At 45.5% G+C, this 14,008-nt stretch overlaps 1 protein-coding gene across 1 annotated transcript; it reads left to right on the top strand.

Moving 5' to 3' along the window:
* Positions 1–6,169: 6,169 nt before the first annotated feature.
* Positions 6,170–13,634, top strand: HOXC10 (homeobox C10). The gene is made up of 2 exons (XM_063421014.1): positions 6,170–7,371; positions 13,169–13,634. The coding sequence occupies exons 1-2, from the start codon at positions 6,684–6,686 to the stop codon at positions 13,441–13,443; spliced, it is 963 nt and encodes a 320-aa protein (XP_063277084.1). The 5' UTR covers positions 6,170–6,683; the 3' UTR covers positions 13,444–13,634.
* The last annotated feature ends 374 nt before the right edge of the window (positions 13,635–14,008 follow it).

Below are 14,008 nucleotides of genomic sequence, written 5' to 3'. Positions count from 1 at the left end.
AAAAAACCCCAAAAATGAAATTACAGCGGGGAGAGGCGGCGGGAACGCGGGGGCCGCGAGGGGCGCGGAAAATCGGAATTTATTTGAATTTTTCAATGGTTTTTAAGGGGCCTCCCCGCCGCCTTTTGATACCAAAATCTGCTCCAAAGATGTTCCTGATGGGAACCGGCTGCGAGCGCAGGGAAACCTCGGGGGAGCCTCGGGAAGGGGGAAAAGATATTTAAAATATAAATAAAAATGGAATATCTTCTTTAAATAGTTCAATCATCCCCTTGAAACCTCCAAAAATTCAATCATTCCCTTCAAATCTTAAAAGAAATTCAAATTTTTCCTCTCAAATCTTAAAAAAAAATAAAAATCCCCCCTTCGAAAATTCAAATTTTTCCTCAGATGTTAAAAAAAATCGTATTTCTCCCTTAAATTAAAAAAAAAATCAGATTTACGTCTTCAAAAATTCAATTTTCTCCTTCAAAACTCAAAAAAAAAAAAAAAAAAATCAAATGTTGCCTTCAAATGGGATTTTTCGCGCGTTGAAAAGGCCGAAATTCAATTTATTCCCATTAAATCGCAGCCTTATTATTTATTAATATATATATATATTATATATATATATATAATTATTTATTATTATTAAATCGCAGTGATGAGGGGTAACAAAGCCCGGTAAAGGTGGGAAAATTCCATTTTTTGGGGATTTTTTTCCCGTTCCGAGGGGTTTTTGGGGCGTCTCGGGAATTTCGGCACAAAATTGGGGTTGGCACCGAAAATGAGGATTTTAAGGTAAAAAAAAAACCAAAAGAACCCCCCAAAAAATCATTTTATTCGGGGGAAAAATGGGAATTCTGGAGTTTTCCTCAATTCCCAGGGCAGGGAATTTTCCTCGTCGTTCCCGGGGTTTTTTTGCCTTTCGTCGCCTCCGTTTTTATTTGATTTCCTCCCATTTTATGATTTTTGAGCTCGATAAAATCCCCAAAAACCCCCGAATAATCCGAATTTCCCAACGATTCCCGCGGGGCCCGCCCGCCTTTCTCCACCTCCATCGGGAGTAAAAATACCCCCAAAATAAATCAAATTTTAATTCATTTATTTCAGCAAAATCGGGATTAAACCCCCCCAAAAATCCGCTTTTTTGGGGGGGATAAACGCGGGGATCCAGTGCAGGGTGGGGGGTACAAATAACCCCAAATAAACCCCAAATAAACCCCAAATAAATCCAAATAAATCCAAATAAATCCCATTAAAATCAATCCATAATTCCCGGGATTTGGGATTCCCGGCGGCGCAGGAAGGAGCGATTGTAAAATTTGATGGATTTCTGGTGCTGAGAGTTTTCAGTTTCTGAGCCAACAAATAAAATTAAAAAAAAAAAAAAAGGCGTTGAGGGTTTTTTTAATTTTATTTTTATTTTTTGGCGTCGCTGTTTTTGTTCTCTTCGCTCCCCCCGGGTCGTAAATCAGAATTATTTCCGGTGCTGGGGAAAAAAAAAAATAAATACAAATTTAAGGTGATCGTTAAATCCGCGGAACAACTTCCTAGAAAGGGGGGAAATAAAGGGAATTTTGCCACTAAAAAATGGGAATAAAACGGGGGAAATTCGGGAGAAAAATCAGAATAAATCAAGGGATTTTTTGGGGGGGAAAATGCGGATTTAATGTGATTTTTGAACTGCTTAGAAATGGAGGTTTGCCGTGAAAAATCAGAATAAAAGGGGGGAAACCCCAGAATTTAATGTGATTATTAAAGGCACACAAACACCGCCTAGAACGGAGGAAATAATGAAAGTTTGCCGTTAAAAAATAAGAATAAAACGGGGAAAATCGGCGGAGAAAAAAAACAAACCCAAAGAGCTCTCGGGAAATAATTCCGAGTTCAATAATGAGAAAATTTTTGGGGGGAAATTCCGATTTTTTTGTCTCAGGGACGGTGAGGAAGGAAAAAAATCCTTTTTTTCCCCAGGTTAATTGGACAAAAACCGCCTCAAACTGCCCCAAAAATGAGCCCCATCTCCAAGGGGGAGAGGAAAAGCCAAATCTTGATTTTTTTGTGGTTTTTTTGGCCCAAATTCGTCCTAAATCGACCCAAAATTGGGTTCCCAACCCCCAAGGGCACGAGGAAAAGCGAAATTCCCTTTTTTTAAAAGGACCCAAAAAGTCCCGAAGTGACCCCAAAAGTGGCCCCGGCCCTGGGGGTGAGGAGGGGAAAGAAAATTCTCTTTTTTTTTAGGGTCTGATGGACCAAAATCGTCCTGAAATGACCCAAAATGAGGGCGAGAAAGGGAAAATTCCCATTTTTAATGCCCCGAGTTCATGGGACCAAAAAAAACCCCGAAACTGCCCCAAAATTGTTTCAGAGGAAAGGAAAAATCCCCGATTTGTTTTTCTGGCTTTGTTGGCCAAAAGTCCCTGAAATCGCCCCAAAAATTATCCCGGAACGCAGGGGGGTGAGGAAGGGAAAAATCCGATTTTTTTTCAGGATTTATTGGCAAAATCTCCCTGAATTGGCCCCAAAATTCTCCTCAACCTCAGAGGGGCGAGGAAGGGGAAAATTCTCATTTTTCCCTTTTTTTTTTTTTCCCAAACCCGCCGGAATCTGCCCCAAAACCGCCCCGCGTCTCCAGGGGGATGAAGAAGGGGGAAAAAAAACAGATTTTTTTTCGTTTTTTTGTCCCAAAACCGCCCCCAAATCCCGCCGGGGTCCGAGGTTTGGGAAGGGCCGGAATTCCCAGAAAATCCCGAAATTCCCAAAAACCCCCCCGCGATTCCCGCGCTCCTTTTTTGGGATTTTCCCGGGTTTATTTCCCGCGTTTTCCCCACGGGGGTCCCACTTAGGCTGATGAATTTTATCCTCTCCCCCTCATTAATGACTCATTTTTTAATCAGAGTTTTTAATTATTGGGGATTTTAATCAAGATTTCCTCTCGCGGGGATTTCCCCTCCCTCCCTTTTTTCTTTTTTTTTCCACCAAAAATTCCAATCCCGAGGAACTCCCAGCTCGTAATTTCCCAATAATTTGATTTTTTATTATTTTTTATCCCTCGCTCCTTGGCCCGGAGACGCCGATCGGGAATCGCGGCCTTAAAACCTTCACAAAAATGGGGAAATCTGCTCAAAAATCTGCTGTAAATCCGGGTTTTTATCCCCTTTAATTATTCCCTAAAAAATGAAGTTTTCAGCACTTTTTTCCCCCATTTTTTGCTGGAGTTCTGCTCGGGATGCTCCCGCGAGGAGGAGAAAATTCAAATTATTTCAGTCGCTCTGGGCGGTTTTTTTATATTTCACTCAAGCCGCGATGAGGACGGAAAAAACCGGGAAAAACTCCGGGATAGAGAGCGAAAAAATGGGGAAAAAATTCAATTTAAGGTCCAGGCAGAGAACGCGGGGTCAAATTTGGGCTCGGAAATTCTTGGGTGGGAAAAAATGGGGGAAGAATTAAAAAATCAAAATAAAAATCAAACGAGTCCGGGAGGAGGAAAATTAAATTAAAGGGGGTGGAAATGGAAATAAAAATTAAAGCTGGGGGGGGGGGGAAAAGAGTTAAATGTGGGAAAAATGAAATAAAAATTAAAGCAGAGGGAAAAATAAAATTAAACGGGGAAAAATGAGAATAAAAATGAAATCAGCAGGGGGGAAAAATAAAATTAAAGGGGGTGGAAAACTGAAATAAAAATTGAAGTAGGGGGAAAAAATAAAGTTAAACGGGGGGAAAATGAAATAAAAATTAAAACAGCGGGGAAAAAATAAAATTAAGCGGGGTCAGGAAGGGGAAAAAAAGCGGAATAAAAGCAAATCCCGGGCCGGGTTTGGTTTCATCGCCCATAAAGGAGGAGCGCGCTCTAAACTTTTATCCCGCGCCGATAAAATCCGGAATTTTGCCCGGATCCCATAAAAACGAACGATTCCTGTCAAAGCTGCCCGCAAATTGAGGCCATAAAGCCCAAATCGCTTTTATTTTCTTATTTTTTTAACTTTTTTCCCTTTTTTTATTACTTTTTTTCCCTTTTTTTCCCTTTTTTCCCCCTTTTTTCCCTTTTTTTCCCTTTTTTTCCCATTTTTTCCCGAGGGATCCAAACGGTGCCGCAGCCCCGGGAAAGCTTCGCCCTCCCGCCCCTCGCGATCGCCGCTTTTGGGCCTAAAAATCGCAATTTTGGCTCATTCCGGGCGGGGGGGGGTCAGAGCCGCGGATTTTGGGGATTTTTGAGGATTTTTGGAGGAATCTTTGGGAATTTGGGGAATCCTTGGGAAAGCTCCGGCCGTGGGAACGGCTTTGCCCTAAAGCGTCACAAATCGCCCCAAAGGGTCAAGTTCCACCTCGGGGTTTTGTTTTTCCCTTTCCCCCGCGATTTCTTTTTCTTTCTTTCCCTCCATTTCTTTTTTTTCTTTGTCCTTTCCTCGCTTTTCTTCTTTATCTCTTTTTTTTTCCTCAATTTTTTCCTGTTCTCCCCCGGTTTTTGTTTTGTTTTCTTTTTAAATCGAGCGCTGCGATTTCTTTTTGTTTCCCTTGGAAGTGACTCTGAACCCGCCTCTTTCTCCCCCGTAATGATCTTGAAATTCCCGGCCTATTTCCCATTTTTTTCCCATTTTTTTCCCATTTTTTCCCCATTTTTTCCCATTTTTTCCCCATTTTCCCAACCCCCAAACGATGGAAAACCCCCTGGATCCCAATTTTAGGGATGATAAAGGAAATAAAGTTGGAAACTCCAATTCAGGCGGGTTTAGGCTTTAAATCTTTTCTGGGAGATTTAAAATTTTTAAAAACTCAGCTTGAGCTGCCCTCCATGAGAATCGCGCCACGGAAAAAAAGCAGAGAGGAAAAAAATCAGGAAGGAAAAAAATCCCAAAACTTCAACTTTACTCCGTAATTCGCTGCGGGAAAAGAAGGAAAACTCAATTTAAAAAAATACAGGGGAAAAGTGAAAACTCAATAAATTAAAACCTTCCCGAATCCGCAGAGTTTGGCTTTAAAGAGATTTTTTTTTTCCTGTTGATGGGAGAATTGCGGATAAAAAGCGGGAGCGGAGCCCCGCGCTTGGCGCGCTCCGAATTCCTCCTTTTTTTCCCAAATCTCGGCTTTTTTCCCCTCTCTCCACCCGGATTTTTTCCCCCCTCCCTCCCCCGATGCGGTTTTATCCCAGAAATTCCAGAGAGTTCGGGAATGAGCGCGGATAATTAAAAAAAGCTGCAGGGGCAGGGGGGAGGCGAAGCTGCTGCGCGGCTGGGAAAGGGAATTAAAAAAACAAATAAAAAAGGATTTAAACTCGATAAAAACACAACAGAAAAAAAGGGAAAATAAAACAAAAATCGGGATTTTATCGTTTTCCTTCAGGAGGGAAAATCCAATCCTCGGGTGAGGAATTTTGGGATTTTTTCCCCAAATTTCTCTGCCCCAGCCCAGTCCCGGTTTTTTTTTCCTAAAGGGTCAAAACCCAGCGCGTCCCCAAAACCTCCCCGGCCCTGCGGAGCCCCGAATAAACGGGATAAAAATCAAAATATTCGGGAGGAGGAGGAAGGAGCGGCCGAGGGAGGAAGGGGAAGGAGCAGGGGGGGAGTTGGGAGCGATAATTAAACCTCCCCCTCTAATTAGGAGCTCAAAAAGCGGAATTTTGACCGAGGCAGGGCAGGCAGAATTAGGAGGAAAATAAAACAAGAAATGAAATGAAATGAAATGAAATGAAATGAAATGAAATGAAATGAAATGAAATGAAAAATTAAAATAAAAGAAAACCCACCAAAATAAAATAAAAATAAAAATAAAATAAATGAAAAATTTATAAACTAAAAATATAAAAAACTAAAGTAAAATAATAAATAAAATAAAATAAAATAAAATAAAATAAAATAAAATAAAATAAAATAAAATAAAATAAAATAAAATAAAATAAAATAAAATAAAATAAAATAAAATAGAGGTAAAATAAAATAAAAGCGAAGTAAAATTAAATTAAATAAAATTGAGGTAAAATAAAATAAAAGCGAAGTTAAATTAAATTAAATTAAATTAAAGCGAAGCAAGATAAAATAAAATAAAATAAAATAAAATAAAATAAAATAAAATAAAATAAAATAAAATAAAATAAAATAAAATAAAATAAAATAAAATAAAATAAAATAAAATAAAATAAAATAAAATAAAATAAAATAAAATAAAATAAAAACAAGAAAAAAACAGAAGGAAAATTTTAATTTTTAAATTTTTTTAATCAAATTTTCTCCCGTTCATCACGACAATAAAGACGCACCCGGGGGGGCGAATTTGGGGTAAGAAATGGAATTTTTTCCTGCGGTTTTTTTTGGGTTTCCCCTCAGAGCCGCGGCGGGGGCTTTGTTCAGGGTGAAGGTCCCGGCGCGGCGCGGGCAGAGGTCGCTGTTGCTCCGCGGAGCCGCTCCCGGGGGGACACCTTGACCCCCGTGACGTCCGCGCCGTCTGAATCACCAAGGCCATTTTCACTCCTCATTGGCCTGGGCGTCACGTGGGGAGCGGGGGGCGAAGGACGGCAAAAAAGGGAAAAAAAAATAAAAAAGAGACAGAGAGAGAGAGAAAAAGGGGGGAAAAATTAAAAAAAAAAACCCCGGCGGAGGGCGGGGGGTGAAAGCGGCGCGCGGGCAATTACGGCGCTGCGGGTTTTTAATTTTTCTCTCTCTCTCTCTGTGTCTCGTCCTTCCCCCCTCGCTCAGAAGATGTAGGAGATGTCAGCCCCGGGCCGGGCCGTCCCGCCCGCCGCGGGCTCCTTCCCGATGGAGCCCGCGCTGTTCCCGCAGCCCGCGGAACTCGCGGCCCTGCGGAGCTGCGGGGCCGTGCCGGGCCTGGCCAAGCGCGACCCGGCCGGGCCGGGCTCCTTCCAGCCCTACCTGGCCCCGCTGGACGCCTGGGCCGAGCCTAAGGGCGCCTTTAGGCTGGACCAACCTGTTGCGGGCCGGCCGAGCTGCGCGTTCCCGGTGAAGGAGGAGAGCGGCTGCTGCATGTTCGGTACCGGGGAGCGCCCCGGGGGCTCCCCCGAGCGCGCCCCGTTCCCGCCGCCGCCCTGCCCGGGGCCCCCCGAGCCCCCCGGGCCCGGCTTCTTCCGCTACCCCGCCCTGGAGCGGAGCCCCGAGCCCGCTGAGTTCCCCTTCCCCGGCAGCGCCGAGCCCCAATTCCGGGCGAATTTCCCCCAAAACGGCGGCGCGGAGCAGCAGCGGCAGCAGGAGCTGCAGGAGCTGCAGCAGCAGCGGCAGCAGGAGCTGCAGGAGCTGCAGGAGCTGCAGGAGCTGCAGGAGCTGCAGCAGCCGGCGGAGGAGGGGGAGATCAAGACGGAAAAAAGCAAAGCCGAGGCGGAGAAGGAGCGCGGGAAAAGCGCGGACGCGGGCAGCACCGACAACTCCGACAGCGAGGCCAAAGGTAGGGGAGGATCCGCCGCTTTTTTTTGTCATTTATTTTTAATTAATTTTGATGATTAATAAGCGGAAATTGGCGGGGAATCGTCGGCACCGCGCTCCCTGCCCCGCGGAAATTCGGGGTTAAAATGAACCCGGAGCGCGGCCGCTCTGTGGGGAATAAAAAACGACAAAACCAACCCAAAAAAGCCAAATTCTCCCTCAAATCGAGGTGTTAAAAATGTGTATTTATGTGTGGGGATGAGTGGGGAGGAAATGGAGCAGGGAGCGCGGGGCCAGAACAAGGCTGGAAATTGGAATTTGCGGCGCGGTTTTGCTGTGGAATCGCGGGGATTTGGGGAACCCCAAATTCGGGGAGCGCTGCTTGGATTGGTTTTTTCCCAGGAGGGGCGAACCCCGATTTTCGCCCCGTTTTGGTTTTGTTTTTTTGTTTTCCAAGGCGAGAATTGGTTTGGTCTGGCGCTGGCTCGGGCTCAAAAAAATTAAAAAAAAAAAAGAAAAAAAAAAGAAAAAAAAAAGAAAAAAAAAAAAGAAAAATAACAAAGGACAGAATTAAAATGAAAATGATGAAAAATGGAAAGCGGAATCCGCAGCTCCAGGCGGGAACTGCGGCTCCTTCCAGGGCTGGGAAGAGGCTCCGGGAGAGGGAAAAGAATAAAAAAGCTTTTTAATTTTTTCTATTGAAGTTTTTTTTTTTTAATTTGTTTTGTTCCCGGCCAATCGAGGTCTCGTTTGAGGAGGCGAAAAACCAAAAACGTTTCAGTTGTGCTGAGCAGATGTTTTGGGTTTGGGGTTTGTTCCCGAGGCCGGGCGCGCACGGAAAGCTCCGGGGAGGCTGAAAATTCGGGATATTCGGGGTTTATTCCCCTTTTAACCCCAAACCGGGCAATTCCAGGGGCGGATTCGGCCAGCGGGGTGATGGGGACGGATCGATTGGATTTTCTGGGGTAAAAAACCCCCAAAAAACCCCCAAAATCACGCTCAGATCTAAGCCTGGCTTTGCCTGTGCTGCGGGGATTAAAAAATCCCAAAATTTCATCCCCTGCGGACCCCAAAAATCCCCAACAAAACCTCTCCCCACCAAAACCGGCCCTGAGGGGAGCAGAACCCCGAAATTCTCCTTTTTCCCCTCCATCTCCGCTTTATTTTGTGTAATAATTCACATTTTTGGCAATATCTCGCATTTCTGGCAATAATTCGCATTTCTGGCAATAATTCGCGTTTCTGGCTCGGCAGCCGGAGGGGAAATGATTTTATCTGAGGGCTGAGCCGCGATGACACCCAAAAAATCCCACAAAAAAAAACCCAAACCACAACAAACCCAACCCAAACAAAGCGGAAAAAAAAGCAAAGTCAAGGTTATCAAAACCCCGCAAAATTCGACGCCGGCGCCGGGAGAGGTTTTGGTGGGAGATAACCCAAAAAAAAAAAAAAGAAAAAAAAAAAAAAAAAAAGGTTATTTTGGGCAGGATTCGCTCTGTGGGCGGAAAGAGTGGAAATGTCAAGAAATAAAAAAGGTCTCGGCGCTCGCGGGTCGGGTTTGGGGCGGAAGCGCCGCTTTGAGCGGATTTTGGAGCTTTTTTTTTTGAGGTTTTCGGAGAAAAGTCTCGGTTCGGGCTCTCGGAGCGGATTTGGGGCGGATTCGGGCGGATTCGGGTCCCGCAGGCCTCTCCGAGCTGCGATTTTTGTTTCAGTCGAGCCCGAATTTTGGTTGTTTGGGGGTGGTTTTTATTTAAAAATTCAATTTCTGGTGGAATTTCGGCGTTTGGGGCGCTGAGCGCTCCCGGGTTCGGGGTCACTCCAGGCTCGGGGGCCGACCCCGAATTTTGAGGGAATTTCCCCAAATGTGGGGCCGGGATTTGCTCCGATTCTCTCGGATTTTCCCCCAGATTGAAGCTCAGATTTTTTTCCTCCTCATGACCAAATTCAAGGATTCCGCCTGGGTTTATTCAGGGATTGCGAACCTTTCCCCGAATTTCCCCCAATTCCCCCCAGTTTGTGCCCTGGCAGCTGGCGGGAGGGAAAGGCTGCGAAAATCGATTTATTTCACCCCAAAATGTCCCAAACGCGCGGGTTTGGGCCCTGGAAGCGCCGAGGAAGTTTTGGGGTTTTTGGGGGGATCTGGGGAAGCCCCCGGGGCTGCGGCGAACCCCAAATTCCTCTCTGACCTCGCGGGGGTTTTAATTAGCGGCGTTAATTGGCCTGGGGGTGGCGGGAGATCCTTCGCGGGCTCCACGATTGAGTCAATAAAATCTCCTTTTTTCACCCCAAACCCCCATTTATGTCCCCTAAATCCCGATTTGGCTCCTCCAAACTCGGTTCTTTTCCCCAAAATCCCCATTTTTCCCCCCAAACCCTGATTCATCTCTTCCAAACCCCAATCTTCACCCCCCAAAAAATCTGATTTCCCTCCCCAAAATCCCCATTTCTCTCCCCAAACCCTGATTTATCTCCTCCAAACCCCGTTCTTCTCCTCAAACCCGGATTCTCTTTCCCCAAAAGCCGATTTAGCTCCTCCAAACTCGATTCTTTTCCCCAAAATCCTGATTTCCATCCCCCAAACCCCGATTTTCCTCTTCCAATCTCGATGATTTCCCCCAAAATCCAGATTTCCTTCCTCCAGTCTCGGTTCTTATCCCCGTAATCCAAATTCCCTCCCCAAACCCCGATTTTCGTCCTCCAAACTCGATGCTTCTCCCCAAAAAATCCCATTTTCCTCCAAAAAAATCCCATTTCCCTTCAAAAAATTCCCATTTTCTTCTCAAACCCGCGATTTTTCTCCTCCAAACTCAACTCTTTTCCCCAAAACCCCATTTCGTTCCCCAAAATCCGAATTTCTCTCCCCAAACCCCCCCTTTATCTCGCCCAAACCCGGGGTCATCTCCTCCAAACTCGATTCTTTTCCCCAAAATCACCATTTCTCTCCCCAAAACCCCAATTCCCATCCCAAAATCCCGATTTCTCTCCCCAAACCCCCGATTTTTCCCAAAAAAATCCGATTTTTCCCCCCTGCCCCTCTCGGAACCGCAGCCTCGCATCTTTTTTTAACCCCTGCAGCTCCAAACGCCTCCAGCACCGCCCCAACGCCTTCAATAAACCGAATTTTGGGGAGGAAAAGCCTTGATTTAAACCCGAGTTTTGGGCAGAAAAAGCCTTGATTTAACCCCCAATTTCGGGCCCAATAAACCTTCATTTAAACTCCGTTTTGGGCCGAATAAATCTGTATTTAAACCCGAATTTCAGGCCCAATAAACCTTTATTAAAACCCGATTTGGGGCCCAAATCCCGATTCTTTTAACCCGATTTTCGTGGGGGGAAAAATCTTTATTTTAACCCTATTTTCGAGGCAGAAATCCCCGTTATTCAAATATCATTTTGGTGTCAAACACCCCTTATTTAACCCCTATTTTCGAGCCGATAAACCCTCATTTCTCCCGGATTTCCGTGCCGAATTAACCTTTATTCCAACTCTATTTCCGTGGCTAAAACCCCTTTATTTTAACCCCAGCTTTGTGCCGGAAAAAAATCATTTAACCCCTATCTTCGTGCCGAAAAAACGCTGATTTAACCGTGAATTAAATATAATAATATATAATATAATAAACCTTTATTTTAATCATATTTTCGACCCGGTAAAAACCTCATTTAACCCGATTTTTGTGCCGAAAAAGCCGTATTTAACCCTGATTTCCGAGGTAAAAAAACCCTCATATAATCCCGATTTCGGAGCAGAATGAACCTTTATTTCAACCCGGTTTTCGACCCGAAAAAAACCCCTTTTTATCCCCATTTCCGAGCCGAATTAACCTTTATTTTAACCCCATTTTAGACCCGAAAAAAAACCCCTTATTTAACCCCATTTCCGGGCCGAATAAAGCTTTATTTTAACCCTGATTTCCAAGGCAAAACCCCCTCATTTAACCCGTTTTCGGAGCCGAATAAATCTATATTTCAACCATATCTTCGGCCCGATAAAACCCTAATTTAACCCCATTTTCTAGCCGAAGAAATCTTTATTTTAACCAGAATTCAGGCCCGAAAAAAAAAATCCTCATTTAACACGATTTTTGTACAAAAAACCCTCCCTAATTTAACCCAGATATCCGAGCGGAAAAAAAAAATCATTTATCCCCTTTTGCGAGCCGAATAAACCTTTATTTCAACCCTATTTTCGACCCCAAAGAAATCTCATTTAACCCGAATTCCGAGCCGAATAAACCTTTATTTCAACCCTCATTTCCGAGGCTAAAACCCCCTTATTTAACCCAATATCCGAGCATTAAAAAAACCCTGACAAAACCAAATTTCCGAGGCGAATAAACCTTTATTTGAACCCCGATTTCCGAGGCTAAAACCCCCTTATTTAACCCGATTTCTGAACAGAATAAAAACCTTTATTCCAACCCCGATTTCCAACACTAAACCCCCCGGTTTGACCCGATTTCCTCCCGGAACCCGCGGTTTTTGGGGCGCTGACTGCTCTGTGTTCCTGATTGATTTAACCCGATTTAACCCGATTTAACCCCATTTCCCCGCGGGTTTTGGGGCTCTGATTTAACCCGGTTTAAGCCCGGTTCGGGTCTCTGATTTAACCCGGTTTAAGCCCGGCTCGGGGCACTGATCTCACCCCATTCCCCGGCAGCGGAGGCGGCGCGGGGCGCGGGCGGGACGTGGCTGACGGCGCTGTGTTCCCCATTTAACCCGATTTAACCCCGGAACACTCCGGTTTTTGGGGCCCTGATTTAACCCGGTTTAACCCGGTTTAAGCCCGGTTTCGGGGGTCTGACCCGCTGTGTTCTCCGGCAGCGGAGGCGGCGCGGGGCGCGGGCGGGACGTGGCTGACACTGAACACTCCGGTTTTTGGGGTGCTGATTTAACCCGATTTAAGCCCGGTTTGGGGCCCTGATTTAACCCGGTTTAAGCCCGGTTTCGGGGGTCTGACTGGGCTGTGTTCTCCGGCAGCGGAGGCGGCGCGGGGCGCGGGCGGGACGTGGCTGACGGCGCTGTGTTCCCGATTGATTTAACCCCATTTCACCCCGGGTTTTGGGGCTCTGGTTTAACCCGGTTTAACCCGGGTTTGGGGTCCTGATTTAACCCGGTTTAACCCGGTTTAAGCCCCATTCGGGGCACTGATTTCACCCCGTTCTCCGGCAGCGGAGGCGGCGCGGGGCGCGGGCGGGACGTGGCTGACGGTGTTGTGTTCCCGATTGATTTAACTGTATTTAACCCGATTTAACCCCGGGACACTCCGGGTTTGGGTCTCTGATTTAACCCGGTTTAACCCGGTTCGGGGCACTGATTTCACCCCGTTCCCCGGCAGCGGAGGCGGCGCGGGGCGCGGGCGGGACGTGGCTGACGGCGCTGTGTTCCCGATTTAACCCGGGTTTTGGGGCTCTGATTTAACCTGATTTAAGCCCGGTTCGGGTCTCTGATTTAACCCGGTTTAAGCCCGGCTCGGGGCACTGATCTCACCCCGTTCCCCGGCAGCGGAGGCGGCGCGGGGCGCGGGCGGGACGTGGCTGACGGCGCTGTGTTCCCAATTTAACCCGGTTTAACCCGGTTTTTTTGGGGCCCTGATTTAACCCGGTTTAAGCCCGGTTTCGGGGCTCTGACCCGCTGTGTTCCCCGGCAGCGGAGGCGGCGCGGGGCGCGGGCGGGACGTGGCTGACGGCGCTGTGTTCCCGATTGATTTAACCGTATTTAACCTGATTTCACCCGGGATTTTTGGGGCGCTGGTTTAACCCGGTTTAACCCGGTTTAAGCCCGGTTTCGGGGCTCTGACCCGCTGTATTCCCCGGCAGCGGAGGCGGCGCGGGGCGCGGGCGGGACGTGGCTGACGGCGCGCAGCGGGCGCAAGAAGCGCTGTCCCTACACCAAGCACCAGACGCTGGAGCTGGAGAAGGAGTTCCTGTTCAACATGTACCTGACCCGCGAGCGCCGCCTCGAGATCAGCCGCAGCATCGCCCTCAGCGACCGCCAGGTCAAGATCTGGTTCCAGAACCGCCGCATGAAGCTCAAGAAGATGAACCGCGAGAGCCGCGGCCGCGCCCTCAGCGCCGGCTTCGGCTTCAGCTGAGCGCGGGCGGAACCTCCGCTCCCCCCCGGGACCGCCCCGCTGTCCCCACCTAGGATTTTGATTTTTTTGGGGTTTTTTTTCTCTTTTTAATTGGGATTTTTGTTGTTGTTTTAGTTGTTTTTATTTTTATTATTTAGTTTTAGTCTTAGTTTGACTGTTTTAATTTTTCCTTTAATTTTTTTCTTTAATTTTTATCATTTTTTCTTTAATTTTTATTATTTTTCTTTAATTTTTATTATTTTTTCTTTAATTTTTATCATTTTTCTTTAATTTTTATCATTTTTTCTTTAATTTTTATTATTTTTCTTTATTTTTAATTTTTTTTACATTTTAATCATTTTTTCTTTATTTTTTATTATTTTTCTTTAATTTTTATCATTTTCCTTAATTTTTATTAATTTTCTTTAATTTTTACCATTTTCTTTAATTTTTATTAATTTTCTTTAATTTTTATTAGTTTTCTTTATTATTTATTATTTTTCTCTTATTTTTATTAGTTTTCTTTCCTTTTTATTATATTTTCTTTTATTTTTCTTTATTTTTGTTATTTTTCTTGTTTTTCTTT

Source organism: Prinia subflava, chromosome 34 (genome assembly GCF_021018805.1).
Source record: "Prinia subflava isolate CZ2003 ecotype Zambia chromosome 34, Cam_Psub_1.2, whole genome shotgun sequence".
Taxonomy (NCBI): Eukaryota; Metazoa; Chordata; class Aves; order Passeriformes; family Cisticolidae; genus Prinia; species Prinia subflava.
This window is presented reverse-complemented; position numbering and strand designations above follow the sequence as displayed.

What these genes read in the sequence shown, in the direction of transcription:
- HOXC10 (XM_063421014.1), top strand. Translation starts at nt 6,684, where the DNA reads ATGTCAGCCCCGGGCCGGGCCGTCCCGCCCGCCGCGGGCTCCTTCCCG. An exon ending in CTCCGACAGCGAGGCCAAAG is followed by an intron (nt 7,372 to 13,168) that starts GTAGGGGAGGAT and finishes ATTCCCCGGCAG; the next exon opens with CGGAGGCGGCGCGGGGCGCG.